Raw genomic sequence first — 15,932 nt, forward strand, 5'->3', positions numbered from 1 at the left:
CTGGGTAGTTTCCATTAGTAGATTAAATCATTGAAATATATATTTGACATTGTCCAAAACCCCACGAATTCCGAAATAAAACCTTCAAATAAATAAATAAAACCAAAATGTTCAAATATAATATTTACTTAATCTAGGTAATCTTCTCAAGTTACAACGGTTTTGCAAGATTGTCAAAAGTCCATAGAGCTAAGGCATTCTTGCTTTGTAGTGAAATCAGTAGTTTTTGCACTCACTTTACATTTTGACTTCTACTATAGTTTTAGGGATCTAGGAAAATCAGTCTACGATATTTTTAATTCATAAGTACAATGATATAAAAAGTACCTAAAAAGAATCAACTTAAATAGATAAAACTCGTTTTAATCCACCTAGTGGTGCAATTGTGCCTTTCTCATTTATCCAAACTACGATTCCATGGCTGGTTATGTTTAATATAATGATGGAACTGTCTATTAGATATTCTGTGCGATTTACACATACGTACAATGAATCGACAGCTACGAACTTGAGTTGCTATGGGTCGACGCTGAAACACTTGAAACCAGCGGCGGATCCAGAAGAAAGGGTTCGGGGTTTGGAACCCGCTAAAGATTTTCAACTTGTTAGATATTTTAAATTAGTCTCTCAACTCAAAATCATTTCAAAAAAAAATTTCACTGGTTTTTCAGACCCACAAGTTTATTTTGGAGGAATTAGAAAATTTTACTCGCGCAGAGGGCGGTTTAGGGAAGGGTGGTGAGTGATGTGGGGGGGTTCCCCTCACCGTATCCCCCTAACTACGACCCTGTTAAAATACAGAAAACCTATGTAAGTAAAAAAATTAGATTGACGATGTTCAGAGTGATTGCATAACCTTTCTATAGGAGAAACGCAAAAATGTGAATTTGCTATGTGTCCGCACTCTTAAACCCGTAACTCCGGAACCGGAACTCGGAATTTAATGAAATTCAATAGCAGCCTATGGAAACGTTGTACCTTTCATTTGAGACTAAGTTTGATGAAATCGGTTGAGCCATCTCCGAGTAACCGATGTGCTTATTTTTGATCACATACATACATACATACACACATACATACGCACACACACAGACATTTGACGAATTCGACGAACTGAGTCGAATGATATATAACAGACGGCCCTCCGGGCCGGGATTAGATTGACGATGTTCAGAGTGATTACATAACCTTTCTATAGGAGAAAGGCAAAAACGTCAAAATATTTTTACACTCGCAGTGGTGCAAATTAAACGAGCGCGTAATTTGACGCTCGGCCTGGTGGTGCATGGCTGAAAAGTCGCAAAGTGAATTTTAGAAAAGATTCGCAATACTTTCGCGTATCCACTAATAACTCAAAACCAAAGCAACAAAAAGTTCATTTGACAGTCGGTCTGGGTAATATTGCCAGAACTTCGGTCGAAATTAATTTATTTACTGTGGTTGCAATAATCACATTTTGTGGTTTTTAACCGTTTAAGTAATGTACAGGAATATAGGAAATTCCTATGTGACCGCACTAACCAACCTATAGCTCAGGAGCCGAAAGTCAGATCGGAATGAAATTCAATAGCAGCCAATTGAAGCATCGCACCAATCACTTCATATATAGAAGATGATGGAAAACGGTCAAGAATGAATGCTCTCTGAGGAATAGGCGTGAAATTAACTCTGAACATTGGCAAGATTTCCGGGGCATGAAGACATTCTAGGTGGCCAATGTGATCAAAGTGACTACAGGCCAGCGAATCTAAGTAATTTAACAAGCATTTTAATAAGTTTTCTAGGTATCATGGCAGTACCAGTTTATATGGGAATTTACTGTATGATCGCACTTGTCAACCAGCAACTCTGAAACAGGATGTCGGATCAGAATTTAATCCAAAAGCAACCTAGCAATACAATCTACCTTGAGTAACCGATGTGCGATTGTTTGCCAAATACGTATGTACATACGCACACACACATTCGCCGAACTCGAGGAAGTGAGTTGAATGGTATAAGAGTTACGGCTCTCCGGACCTCTGTTGAAAAGTCGATTGTCAGAGTGATTGCATAATTTTTCTATAGGAGATGGACAAAAAGGTTTATTTGGGAAATTTATGGTGTGAACGTATTCTTTTATTTATAACTCCGGAACCAATACTTCGTTAAAATGACAATCAGTAGCAATCAATGTGAATACTATACCCTTCATTTAAGAATAAGATTGTGAGAATCGATTCAGCAATATATGAGAAACAGATGTGACTCTAATTTCAGAATTTGGCCATTTCTTCGGACCTTCTGGAAGAATCGATGGTTCCCAAAGTGGTCATAGAGACTTTGATTTGCAATAAGTGATCAGGACCAACAATTTCAAACAATGTAAAATTCATTTCAATTAGTTTTGCATCATTTAGATGTAATGATTATACCGGTTTATATGGGAATTTCGCATGTGACCTCATACTTCAACCCGTAACACAGGAACCAGAACTCCGATTCCAATGAAATTTAAGAGCAGTTAATATGCAGTAGCTTTCAATTGAGACTAAATTTGAGAAAATTGAGACAGATATTTCTAAGAAGCAGATGTGAATTAAATTCAGGAACTTGGTCATTTTCCCGAAGTTTCCGGTTCCGCCGAAGGTGTCCAATTTGGTCAACGTGAGTTTGATTGGACATCAGTGAGCTGAAACTACAAATCCAAATAATTAAGGCCCCATTTTATGAAGTTTTGCATCTTTTAGATAACATGCTGATGCCGATTTATATGGGAATTTCATGCGTGACCGAACTCTTTGCCCCGTAACTCCGGAACCGGAAGTCAGAATTAAATGAAATTCAATAGCGGACTATAGGAACGTTATACCTTTCGTTTGAGACTAAGTTTGATAAAATCGGTTCAGCCATCTCCGAGGAACCGATGTGCATATTTTTGATCACATACATATATACGCACACACACAGACATTTGTCGAACTCGACGAACTGAGTCGAATGGTATTAGAGACTCAGCCCTCCGGGCCTCGGTCAAAAAGCCGGTTTTCAGACTGATTGCATAGCCTTTCCATAGGAGAAAGGCAAAAACTTAAAAATTAAAAATTGTTCTGGTACCCCCGACCGATTATTTTACTTTTAATTGTACCTTACGGGGAAAAGTTCATTCTACAACACGCTGAAGTTTTACAGATGCCGATTTTATTTTCGAATAAAGTTCTATCAAAAACACTATATGACTATATGGAGAGTTTTTGCCAAAAATGTTAATAAAGGTCGCACTCACACGTGCCATAAGTAGGGTAAAGTGCCTGTTTTCACCATACTAAGGAGAGTGCCTCCTTGATTCATTAATAACTCGGCCTACAAACAATGGAATGCGCACAAAAACTTTACTTCGTTGTTAAGATCCAAAATAATAACACAAATGCGCTGAAAACAGTGAAATTCTCGTGTTTGAGCGTAACGAAAACTCGAATCGAGTGCCCCTATTGTTGCGCTACCATTTGACTCAATGCGTTAAACAAAGATGACAGACACTGCTCTAACCAACGGTTTCAAACGGATATGAATGTAATAGAGGCATAACAATAATAGGCTCATCACCCTATGTATTGATAACAAAATATGTATGACGTGTCATGATCGTGCATGTAAAATTTTCTATACAAATAAAAACGTGACGAATGAAGAACATTTAAAGTCACGTAACAAAAATTAAAAAAATCTATGCAAATAAAGCATCAATCCTTAAAATTTATTCTTATCTTTGGTTTAATTTGGTCTGTAAACGAGCGGTGAGATGCATTTTGAAGGAAATTAGTCAGAGAATCTAGGAAAAATGGTAATTTTTGGTTACACTGTTGTGAAATTTGCTGTATTTCAAGATTAAAACATTAACTGCATTTTTCCCACAATTTGTGTATTTTTAGTTTGAAAATGTTTATGCCATTGTGTTTCTTGGATATTTTTACACAGATAAATATCTTAAACGTCAAGATAACTTGAGCCAATCCCAAGACAAAATCATTTGAAGCAAAAAACTCTCAATTTCTCAGCACGTATTTCGCTGTATCTAAGGACAGCCCTAAGTTTGCGCCGCTAGAACAACAAAAATGATCCATAAAAAATTGAAAAACGATCCATAAAAAAGTTGTCAATGTTCCATAAAACAAAACTGAAAATCCATAAAACAATGTGAATGATCCATAAAAAGGGGTGATTTGATCCATAGATTATGTAAAATTGAACCATAAAATGGTCGCAAAAGAGCACTAAAATAGTAATAAAAGAGCAATTAAATTCAACCAATGCCCCATAAAAATATTGGAAATGTTCCATAAAATGATACATTTTGCGCCATAAATTAACTGACATTGATTCATAGAATATTAACAATGTACAATAAAACACGTCGATATGTTCCATAATGTCGACAAAAATGTTCCATGGTATTACAAAATGGAGCAATAAAATATCAGAAAAAGTTCCATAAATTTGATGAAAATGTTTGCTAAATAATTTTTCTTGGTCCATAGAAGATGTAAAAATGAACATTAGAAATGATTCATATATCGAACGTTAAATAATGGTTCATGGATATTTACAAAACGATCCATAGGAAAAGAAAATGTAAAACGATCCATTAATATGAGCTTATGCACCAGAAAAATTAAATTTAATGAATTCATGGGAAATTTTTGCTGTTCGAACTAATAATAAAGTTTATTACATTTGGTTGTAATGTCAAACTACAACAAACCATGCATACATGCACTGCATATAACTACAACAAACAATGCATACATTATAGTTAAACTTAAGCTTCCATATCCCACTAGTCAGGTAACTGACCTTAGCTAACCTGAAATCATTATGGCAACTCTTTAAACGTCAGGGTATTTATGATATTAGAGCGCTGAGAGTTATTAGACCACTGATACAGGCTGGCATGAGTCGCAAATACTATCTGAATAACTATCTGAAGCGAAAACGGACACTTTATACACGAACACTGACTAATGTGGCTACGCCACATCGCTTTCTAGTGCACTGTCCGACTTCGCTGCCGCTCAGTCGGCTTTTAACTAGCTATAGCCCCTATGTTTAAGTAAACCGGGCAAACGAGAGGACCACAGGTTTGCTTGCAATTCCAGCTACGGGTTAATCAATGCCTCGTCTAACGGATCCTCAGCGGCTTTGCGCCGCTTCGGATCCTTGGCCTCGGATATGCGGCCAAGCCGCATCACACTGGCTCCCAGTATAAGCTCACTTGTTAAAACACTGTCACGGTTATGAGAATTATTAAGCACAACTTATTTTTTCAGTTTACCATAAAATTTCGCATGAATTCATTAAATTTATTTTTTCTAGTGCATAAGCACATATTAATGGATCGTTTTGCATTTTCTTTTCTTATGGATCGTTTTGTAAATATCCATGAACCATTATTTAACGTTCGATATATGAATCATTTCTAATGTTCATTTTTACATCTTCTATGGACCAAGAAAAATTATTTAGCAAACATTTTCATCAAATTTATGGAAATTTTTCTGACATTTTATTGCTCCATTTTGTAATACCGTGGAACATTTTTGTCGATATTATGGAACATATCGACGTGTTTTATTGTACATTGTTAATATTCTATGGATCAATGTCAGTTAATTTATGGCGCAAAATGTATCATTTTATGGAACATTTCCAATATTTTTATGGGGCATTGGTTGATTTTAATTGCTCTTTTACTACTATTTTAGTGCTATTTTGCTACCATTTTATGGTTCAATTTTACATAATCTATGGATCAAATCACCCCTTTTTATGGATCATTCACATTGTTTTATGGATTTTCAGTTTTGTTTTATGGAACATTGACAACTTTTTTATGGATCGTTTTACAATTCTTTATGGATTATTTTAAATATTTTATATGCAAAAGTACATTTTCCCGTATCTAAGGAACCAAGCAGAATGTCAAAATTCTGAAAACGCCACTTTGTAGAAATGTTTAAGACAAGTAATGTGGCATATCTAACTCAGTATACACAAAAATGGCGTTTGTCATAAGATAGCACAACAGCAACGACCTATCTATGATGGAACGTGACGAAAATTCCAAAAGTGGACGTACCATCTGAATATAGAATTCGCCCCAGCGTACCTATCATTTAATTATCATTATCACCAAAAGGTTAATAAGCGAACAACATAAATATCATGAAAAAAATTCTGTGTGCAACATCAGTCACAAGCAGCTTGGCTCACAATATTTAACGTTCACCTACATATAGGCAATCTATATGATAAAAACCTATTTTAATCCACCTAGCGGTGCAATTGTGCCTTTCTCAATCATGAATCACGAGAATGTGTGCGTTGTTTATATTCATTAAAAGAGTTCGAGTTCTAAAATTTTGAAAAAAAACAGCCACGGTAATATTGAACTGAAAAAAGGTGCGAAATCGGCAAAGTCCCAAAAAGTCGATTTTTACAAAAAAAAATTTTTTCGAGATAACATAAAATCTCGACGTTTCATGCATTTTAAAGATGTTTGGCATCAAAAATACGAATTCGATTTCTGAAATTTCATGGGGTCCCCCCTTTGAAAAAAAAATTTGAGTTCTGGCTTATATGGGAATTTCATATGTGACCGGACGATTTAGTCTATATTTCCGGACCCATATAAGCGATCCGTACGAAATTTTATAGACATCTGTGGGGATATTATAGCTATCATTTGGAACTAAGTTTGTGAAAATCGGCCCAACCATTTCAGGGAAACTGATGTGAGTTCGTAAATTTTGAAAGATGGCCGCTTTTCCCGGGCACTTCCGGAACCGTCTATGGTGGTCAATGTAGTCAACGAAAGTTTGGTTGGCCGTCGGTGACCTAGAACAACAAATTTAAGTTGTTTGAGAGACATTTTAGCGAAATTTTTACCTTTTTTGCTATCATCGGAGTATCGGTTTGAATCACAATTTGCTATGTGATCGCACGCCACAACCTGTAACTCCGGAACCGGAAGTCGGATCGGGATGAAATTAAATAGCCATTTACGGGGACGCAATACCTTTCATTTGAGGCCAAGTTTAGTCGAATCGGTCTAGCCATCTCCGAGAAACCGATGTGACTGTTATTCTGAATTTAGATACGTCCGCCGGGGCTTCCGGAACCGAGGATGGTGGCCAATGTGGCCAAATAGACTTTGAATGGATGTTAGTGACCTAATACTACAAATCGAAGCAGTTGTGGTCATATTTTGGAAAATTTTTCACCTTTATACATTCATTGCAGAATTTATTAAAATCGACATTTTCTGCGTGTTCGTACTTATCACCCTGTAATTCCGGAACCGTAAGTCGGATCCATTAGAAATTCAATAGCAGCCTATGGGAATGTTGCACCTTTCATTTGAGACTAAGTTTGTCAAAATTGGTTCAGCCATCTCTGAGAAAAATGAGTGACATTTTTGGTCACATACACACACACATACACACACACATACATACATACACACATACATACACACACACAGACATTTGCCGAACTCGACGAACTGAATCGAATGGTATATGTCACTCGGCCCTCCGGGCCTCCGTTAAAAAGTCGGTTTTCAGAGCAATTGCAATACCTTTCTATTGAGAAAGGCAAAAAGGTGCGAAATCGGCAAAGTCCCAAAAAGTCGATTTTTACAAAAAAAAAATTTTTTCGAGATAACATAAAATCTCGACGTTTCATGCATTTTAAAGATGTATGGCATCAAAAATACGAATTCGATTTCTGAAATTTCATGGGGTCCCCCCTTTGAAAAAAAATTTGAGTTCCGGCTTATATGGGAATTTCATATGTGACCGGACGGTTTAGTCTATATTTCCGGAACTTTATAAGCGATCCGTACGAAATTTTATAGACATCTATGGGGATATTATAGCTATCATTTGGGACTAAGTTTGTGAAAATTGGCCCAACCATTTCCGGGAAACTGATGTGAGTTCGTAAATTTTGAAAGATGGCCGCTTTTCCCGGGCACTTCCGGAACCGTCTATGGTGGTTAATGTAGTCAACGAAAGTTTGGTTGGCCGTCGGTGACCTAGAACAGCAAATTTAAGTTGTTTGAGAGACATTTTAGCGAAATTTTTACCTTTTTTGCTTTCATCGGAGTATCGGTTTGAATCACAATTTGCTATGTGATCGCACGCCACAACCTGTAACTCCGGAACCGGAAGTCGGATCGGGATGAAATTAAATAGCCATTTACGGGGACGCAATACCTTTCATTTGAGGCCAAGTTTAGTCGAATCGGTCTAGCCATCTCCGAGAAACCGATGTGACTGTTATTCTGAATTTAGATACGACCGCCGGGGCTTCCGGAACCGAGGATGGTGGCCAATGTGGCCAAATAGACTTTGAATGGATGTTAGTGACCTAATACTACAAATCGAAGCAGTTGTGGTCATATTTTGGAAAATTTTTCACCTTTATACATTAATTGCAGAATTTATTAAAATCGACATTTTCTGCGTGTTCGTACTTATCACCCTGTAATTCCGGAACCGGAAGTCGGATCCATTAGAAATTCAATAGCAGCCTATGGGAACGTTGCACCTTTCATTTGAGACTAAGTTTGTCAAAATCGGTTCAGCCATCTCTGAGAAAAATGAGTGACATTTTAGGTCACATACACACACACATACACACACACATACATACATACACACACAGACATTTGCCGAACTCGACGAACTGAATCGAATGGTATATGTCACTCGGCCCTCCGGGCCTCCGTTAAAAAGTCGGTTTTCAGAACAATTGCAATACCTTTCTATTGAGAAATGCAAAAAGATAGTTATTCTGAGTTGCCTGATAATGTTGTCGAAGATAGTCTTTAACCCATTACCTATGAGAGTCAAATGAAAAAAAACATGTGTTTTTTTCAGGATTGTTTTGATTACGACATGATCAGTATCATTTAAATTGAAAATTTCATAAAGTCGAGTTAACGCAAACTTCGGATGAAGTCAAAGAGCTAGTAATAGTAGAAAGAAACCTGATCATGAAAATAGGAGTTGAACCTATTTTCTGCATCTACAAATCGCCTGCCTTATCAGAAGATTTGAAGCAAATTTCGACATTCACTTTGTTCGGACATTCTTTGCAACGGTAAACTTTGATTTCACACTGATATATTCCTATTCATGGGGACAACCTTGACGTTGGTTTCGTTCTTCTGATTAGCAAATGCGTGTAAAGTTTCATGAGACGGGTTTTTGGATATTTTTCTACTCATTCCAATTTAGCGTCTTCTACAAATTGTAAAGGTGTATCGAATGTGTAGCATTTTCAAGCAGCGTAGCATGCAGCGTAGCATTTTCAAGCAGCCCTTAATACTTTGAGCTCTTGACTATTCATTTTTGTAACTAGAGAAATTTCTAACTTGTAAATCAAAAATAATCAAATTTAATTCGTCGATGCACTATAGCCTTTCTTGTAACAGGCAACATATTATTAGAGTTTTTAGTGTCTATTGTCTTATTTTTGGAATTGTTTTCACTAAGAACTTTTCATAATTACGTTCAGTTTCCAGTGATTGTTTCAAGTCATCAGAATTAATACATTTATGCAATAATTTTTAAGCCCCTCCCGAAACAAAATCCTGGCTACGGGCCTGTTCCAGCAAACATTCAATGAATGAATAGACTGAACATGTCCAAAACATAAAATCTGCAGCAGAAACATGCTATCGATGACTAAGTAAAGTTTTCTGTGTATGCATTAAAAAGGGGCTTTTTGAAAACGATTTGTGTTGTTCCTGTGCAGCTATAGCTATAATTGTGAAAACTATCCACGCGAATATTTTGATCGTTTAACGATTTTCACTCTGGGATGAAGATATGCGTTTCAGTGCAAAAATTTGTTTCGGGTGGGTTACAAACGCTGCTGCAATAGAAACTCGAACCGAGTGCTTTATTTGATCCAATGCGCTGAACAAAGATGGCATACTCTAGTCTAACTAACGATCTAGAGTAGGTTAGGTGATAAAATAAATAGAATGACAACAGGCTCATTACCCTACATGCAGATTCAAGATCATTATACTGGAAATTTCTTGAGCGTTTTTTCAAAACGTCATATCTGCAATGAGTTACTCTCTTTGTTTACTTTCTCTTCTGTTAATAATTCGGTCACTTTAACATTTATCCCTCAGCTCTTTGCATAATATGCTAGTTAAAACCACCGTCTTTCGATCTGTACTGTAAAATAAGTGAAAAGTGTTATAGTGACGCCGTAAAAATCGAAAGAGAAAGTGTAAACAGAGAGTAACTCATTGCAGATATGACGTTTTGAAAAAACGCTCAAGATTTGTTCCATAATAGTTGAACGCTCAATTATATGTGTGCGTGACCATCACGAGTGGAGCTCAGTGTAACTCATGGTGTCTCTGACAGAAAATATGTATTACAACAACCAAATCAAAATCGCTCAAGTACTCACCAATCGAATGTTTAGAATATGCTACTTTCTCATCTTTGGCTAAATTTGAAATGTTCTATCGGGAGGTCATGAACATTTGGGTCATTCCACGTTAGATTTACAAGCAAAATTTAAATTCCTTCCAAAACATTTTCTTGCATTCTTTAGCTTAAAATAGTTGACAGCTATTTTTTGTTTTGGCTCAAAATGATATTTTTTTAAGCCACGGTAAGATTCCGTTTTTTACATGCTTTATTTTTGGCAGCAAAAAAGTTCCGTTTTTCGCGACATTGTTGTTGTACATAGTAAATCTGGAGCAAATTTAGAATACGACGTAAGTAACATTGAGAGCCTCTCTTTGTTTACTTCCTCTTTCGATTATTACGACGTCGCTATCAGACTGTGCGCACTAATTTGCCAGTACATCTTGAAAGCCGATGATTATTACTTGAATATTATGCAAAAAGTTGAGTACTAAATTTTGAAACGACCGAGTAATGAATAGAAGAGAAAGACCCCAGAGAGAATCTCTTATTGTTAGAACAATGACAGAGTTTTGAATGTAACACATAAAATATATTTCGAAAAAAATAAATTGAAGGAAACGTTTAGTTTTGAGAATTTCAAGACACCTAATTATCAACGCAAAACTGGCTAAATGGCGTAAATTTATTAACGTTACAAGTCCATTCTTATGACACTGTGTAAATTAATTCAACCTCCTAATAGTAAGATATTGAGAGTGAGTGCTACTCATTGAAAAACTTCCTAAAATTGATCAATTGTTAAAACAAAATAATCATTCTAGACCCCCCGATAGAATATTTCTCGCGTACTTTTTGAAATGAACCTATGTGCAAAAGAGAGACTCTTTGTTCACCTTCTCTTTCGATTATCACGGCTTTACCATTAATCTTTCCAATTATGTTCCAGTACATATTGGAAGAGAATAATTTCGACTAGCTTATTATGCAAAGAGTTAAGCAGCAAACGCAAATGCGACCGTGATATTAGCGAAAGAGAAAGTAAACAAAGAGAGGCTCTCATTCGCACATAGGACCTTTTCAATAAGTTTGATTTCAAAGTTGTGCTCAGATGAAAGATGAGTATCTAAGTTTTCGATTAGTGAGTACTTTAGCGATTCTGATTTTTATTTGTATTTGTAATTGTATGTTTATTTGTGACGATAGCCTGTTAGCGTATTTACCTTATATCATGTCAAGGAAATAAATGTCAAATATTGTTATGTCAAAATATGTTCTACCAGAGACACCATGTCTACTTACATTTCCAGATAAGTGGAGAATCGACAGTAGCGCTGTATTATGCGAATAATGTCTAATAAAATTTTGAAACTATTTGATCCTGAACCGTCTCGTTTGAGTCCTGTCCCGTAACCATTTTAAAGACCAAACTGACGACGCAATGAAGATGTTACCCCAACCAAGCAGCATAAGACCAAATTGGTGCCAGTTACTGGCGACTAGACTACGAAACATTAAAATCCAACTTATCAAAGTTAAATGTCATACACAAATTATGGCTTTTTCCTTTGGAGAGTAAAAAAGTTCTATAATCACCAATCAGCTAAAAAGTCAAGATTCTTTAACACTCCATGAAGTCCCAAGAGAAGTGAAAAGCATCGTAACTACAGGGTAACATATTTTTATTTACTCTACAACCTTGAAGAATTAAATAAAATTTAAATTGACAAGAAGAACAAAATAAGAAAAAAGCAAAACAACAAAGCGCATGACATGTTCTTTGAAGCAACAGAAATCGGACCTAATTGAATCTTTAAAACTGCGCCGAAAGACTTTATCATAATTGTCCTTGTTTAATATTTTACTGTGTATGATTTTTGCTGCAAAATTGCTGAATACAAACAATTAATTTCCTTGTGCTATCATATTTTCCCATGTTTAATGTTCTAGTCACTATATTTGTTAAAATAGGATGATATAGCCAACGTGGAGCACACATATTGGAAAGGAAACGTTCAACTATACCCGATCAGAAACACATAACAGAAATATTTCGAAACTATATCTCACATTGTTACTTGTTATAAATTTCTGTTATTTTAACTACTAACGAGGCCTAATTTATAACACAATATGTAACAAAAAGAGTGTTCTGTTATAATTTTGTTATTTCATTCTGATCGGGTAGGAACACTAGTACAACTATTGGGTCTTACGGAGCTCTTTCTTTTTTAGGCATTTGCAAAAAAAGAAGGTTTAACCCACACATTCAGATTGTTCTTAGTCATAAATTTGAACAGTCTTTTATTCCACTACAGAACATATATGAGTAAACTTTAGTTAGTTTACTATAGAAATTTCTTAAGGGTTGGCGTAGTTCATCGGCATCTCTTCTGTGTGTTATACGAACAGCGCATGTCCTTCCGAATGCATAGTAAAAACAAATCTTCGGCTTCCGATCACATTCACACGTTTTTATTCCGTTTCATATCGCATATTTACACAACAAAACAACATTCAGCAACATCCAATCCCGTATCAACCTAATATTTTATTCTTCATGCTCGCGTATGTAGCGCTGTGATAAGGATGCTAAATCGTTTCCGCTTCCATGATCACTCTTTCATTGATGGTGTGAAATATTTATTTTTTGATTCCTATGAGGGGGAATGATTTTAATCCACCGCATTGTAAAATCGGTTGTAGCTCCCATCAGAATTAGCAAGCTCAACAGATGTCAACGGCATTCCACATCGTTGCTGAAGCATACTCGCAACACTCTCTCGAATACCGGAATAAATCAATAGAGGTCCATACATAAGGTTAAGCATTCCGATAAATCGCATAAGCCAAGGGAACCCAATCAATGGCACTAGCTCGCCGCCCACGATTGGTGCCAATGAGTAGGCCAGGCTCACAGCGATTTGTTGGATGGCATATACGGCTCCATAGTTAGGGGATGAATCACCTAGTAATGAGAAAGAAATTCAAAATTTAAAACAAAATCGACTGGAATAATTTAATACTTACAAATGTCGCTTTCGTTGTCACTTGAGCATTGACTATCTACTATGGTTGCTAGTAGAGGAATAAGGGCCGCATCCAGTACACCAATTCCCAATCCAAGACCGAAATGTGGCAACAAAAGTCCAACAACTGTGACTGCTGATGGAATTAGTATACAAGAGATTCCTACCAAAGTTAGTGCCAAAATTGCAACTTTGATTTGACCAAACTTGTAAGCTATTCCTCCGAAAAAGTTAGTTCCAATCCAGTAACCTATAGAGTCTGGAATAAATACTGTTCCCAGTTGCCACTTTTTCGGATGCAATACGTTCATCATCCACAAAGGTAGGCAGGGCTCCAAAATGGACATTGCCGACGTCGAGATCCAAATACCACCAATTATTACAAGAATCAGCCTATCAGTTAGTAGGGGTAGCCATTTCGAATTTCCGTGTTCAGCTATTACTGATGATGATTGATGACGTATTGAAAAATCCAAGCTACTAAATTGCAGTAGTAAAACAAGCAGACAAAGAGTTGATAGAATATGAAATGGAGCAGCTTTCCCAACAATATCATATGAGATCCCGCCAAAGGGATAACCAACCAGGACGCCTACAGCGATGCTACCTAGGATAGTGCCCATCACTTTCGATCGCTTATCCGGTTCAGAGTACAACTGAGCTACCAGGCTCATACCACAAACGCAAATACAAGCAGAACCTACACCATGGATGGCTCGTGCAACAAACAAGGACGCGTACGACTGACCAAACGCGAAAATCATTGACGCTATTAGCAAGTTGAATGTTCCGAATGATATCGGTATACTGTAACCCAGTTTAGTCGAGACATTTCCAACAATCGGATTAAATATCAACTGCACGAGTGCCTTAACGGCAAGAAGAATGCCAATTGAGCCATTTTCAGACTCCAGCGATATTGGCCGATCAGCTGTCGTAAGGTTCTTGAATGATATATGTCCAGTGGTGGCCCCAATTAGGTTTGGAACGTAGTGAAGATCAAAATTTTTGTACATCACACTCTGCGGGATTGAAATGGTTGTGTTTGAGCTTGAGTAAAAGTGTACCAGATAGTCAGGAAGAATGGGAACTGTAAAAAAGAAGGTACATATGAATTTAGTATTGGCAATTAACAACTAACAAATAACGCACCGATGACGGTCAGCAACATGTTGTCCAAATATAGTGAAATGTAAACGATAAAAGCCACAAATGCTCGACTCTGCCGACGATCTTTACTGATAAACGAAAACATATTGTAGCGAACTGTAGAAAATTTTCTGCCGAGATTATAGTTAAATAAAATCCAAACTATTCGAGAAAAGTTAATCAATCTCTTTTTAATGCTATGTTGATGAATCACAATTCCAACCGCAGGATGCCGAAAGAATGACTTTTCATCTGATTACGGTACTATTGAATATTTTTCACGCACAGCCAGAAAATACTTCACCGTATTGTTCTATTCACAAGCCACAGACTTGCTTCGGATCTAGTCGACGCGGCAACTGAACGTTATCATTTTTCCTGTGCTGCTCTAGACCAACAAGTGTTCGCCACCGAATATATCCTCGCGCAAATAACAAACAACCACCCGAAGCAAAGGCGACAGACACGTGTCGTTCGTGTGCCATCATGAAAAAAGAGGTGAAATGAATTTTCCGAAGAAAACCAAATATTGCGTGGTGATAATAATCACGATGCGAACGAGTTTTTCGTCTCATCAATATCATTTTATCTAAAGTGTTTTAATCTTACGAAAGAAATAATATAAAGCTTTCATGTGTTCTTTAATTCATCATTTTTGTTTGTGATAGCGTTTTACTTGTAAATCAGAATTTACATGCACGATAAAACATTCGACAAATCTAGGCAGCCTCACAAATCAATCAATAAATTATTATAATATGAACTCACTTACTAGAAACTTTCTCTTTTCTTCGCTTCATATAGTGATGCAGATAACATTAGTTTACAAGATAAATTAAGCAGCGAAAAAAAAATATTATCTAGACTAATTTTGAGTCGCTGAACACGAAAACAATATTAATTTTTTTGTTCAAAGAAGCGATTTTGTGATTTCGTCAAAAAACTTGTTTTTGAGCACTTTTTTAGTTTTTAGTTCAACATTTCGTGTGAAAATCATCCAATTAATTTAATCAATATACAGGTTGAAAGGTGCTGAGATTCCAAAAACGTATAATATGTTCCGATCATATGTACAAATTTTAGTGTTACAAGCGACTCAAATTAACCCTCTGGAAGTCGCGCAAATGGCCCACAGAACGAGCAGCCGCTGGTGCGCTAAGACGATTTCGCTAGATTTTGAGAGCAGCGTACACTCAGTGCACTAGCGCGACTTCCGGAAGGTTAAAAAGAAGTGAACTTTTGGCCATTTTTAAAAGTTACTCATTTTTAATTGATTTTTTTTTACCGCAAAACAAGTTTTTTCGGACCTTTTAGA

General features: G+C 36.4%; 1 protein-coding gene across 3 annotated transcripts; it reads right to left on the reverse strand.

Annotated features, from left to right (window-relative positions):
* Positions 1–12,892: 12,892 nt before the first annotated feature.
* On the reverse strand, positions 12,893–15,012 carry LOC131677806 (synaptic vesicular amine transporter-like). Of its 3 annotated transcripts, none has more exons than XM_058957858.1 (4): positions 14,904–15,004; positions 14,621–14,706; positions 13,470–14,558; positions 12,893–13,407 (listed from the first exon to the last, which is right to left on the reverse strand). In XM_058957858.1, exons 2-4 carry the CDS (start codon positions 14,637–14,639, stop codon positions 13,115–13,117), a joined length of 1,401 nt encoding a protein of 466 aa, XP_058813841.1. In that variant the 5' UTR covers positions 14,640–14,706; positions 14,904–15,004; the 3' UTR covers positions 12,893–13,114. The 3 variants fall into 3 exon arrangements, with proteins under 3 accessions (XP_058813841.1, XP_058813842.1, XP_058813840.1); XM_058957859.1 differs by having other exon boundaries at positions 14,922–14,954; XM_058957857.1 differs by having other exon boundaries at positions 14,621–15,012.
* Between the last annotated feature and the right edge of the window lie 920 nt (positions 15,013–15,932).

This window comes from Topomyia yanbarensis, chromosome 1, assembly GCF_030247195.1.
Source record: "Topomyia yanbarensis strain Yona2022 chromosome 1, ASM3024719v1, whole genome shotgun sequence".
In the NCBI taxonomy this organism is placed as follows: Eukaryota; Metazoa; Arthropoda; class Insecta; order Diptera; family Culicidae; genus Topomyia; species Topomyia yanbarensis.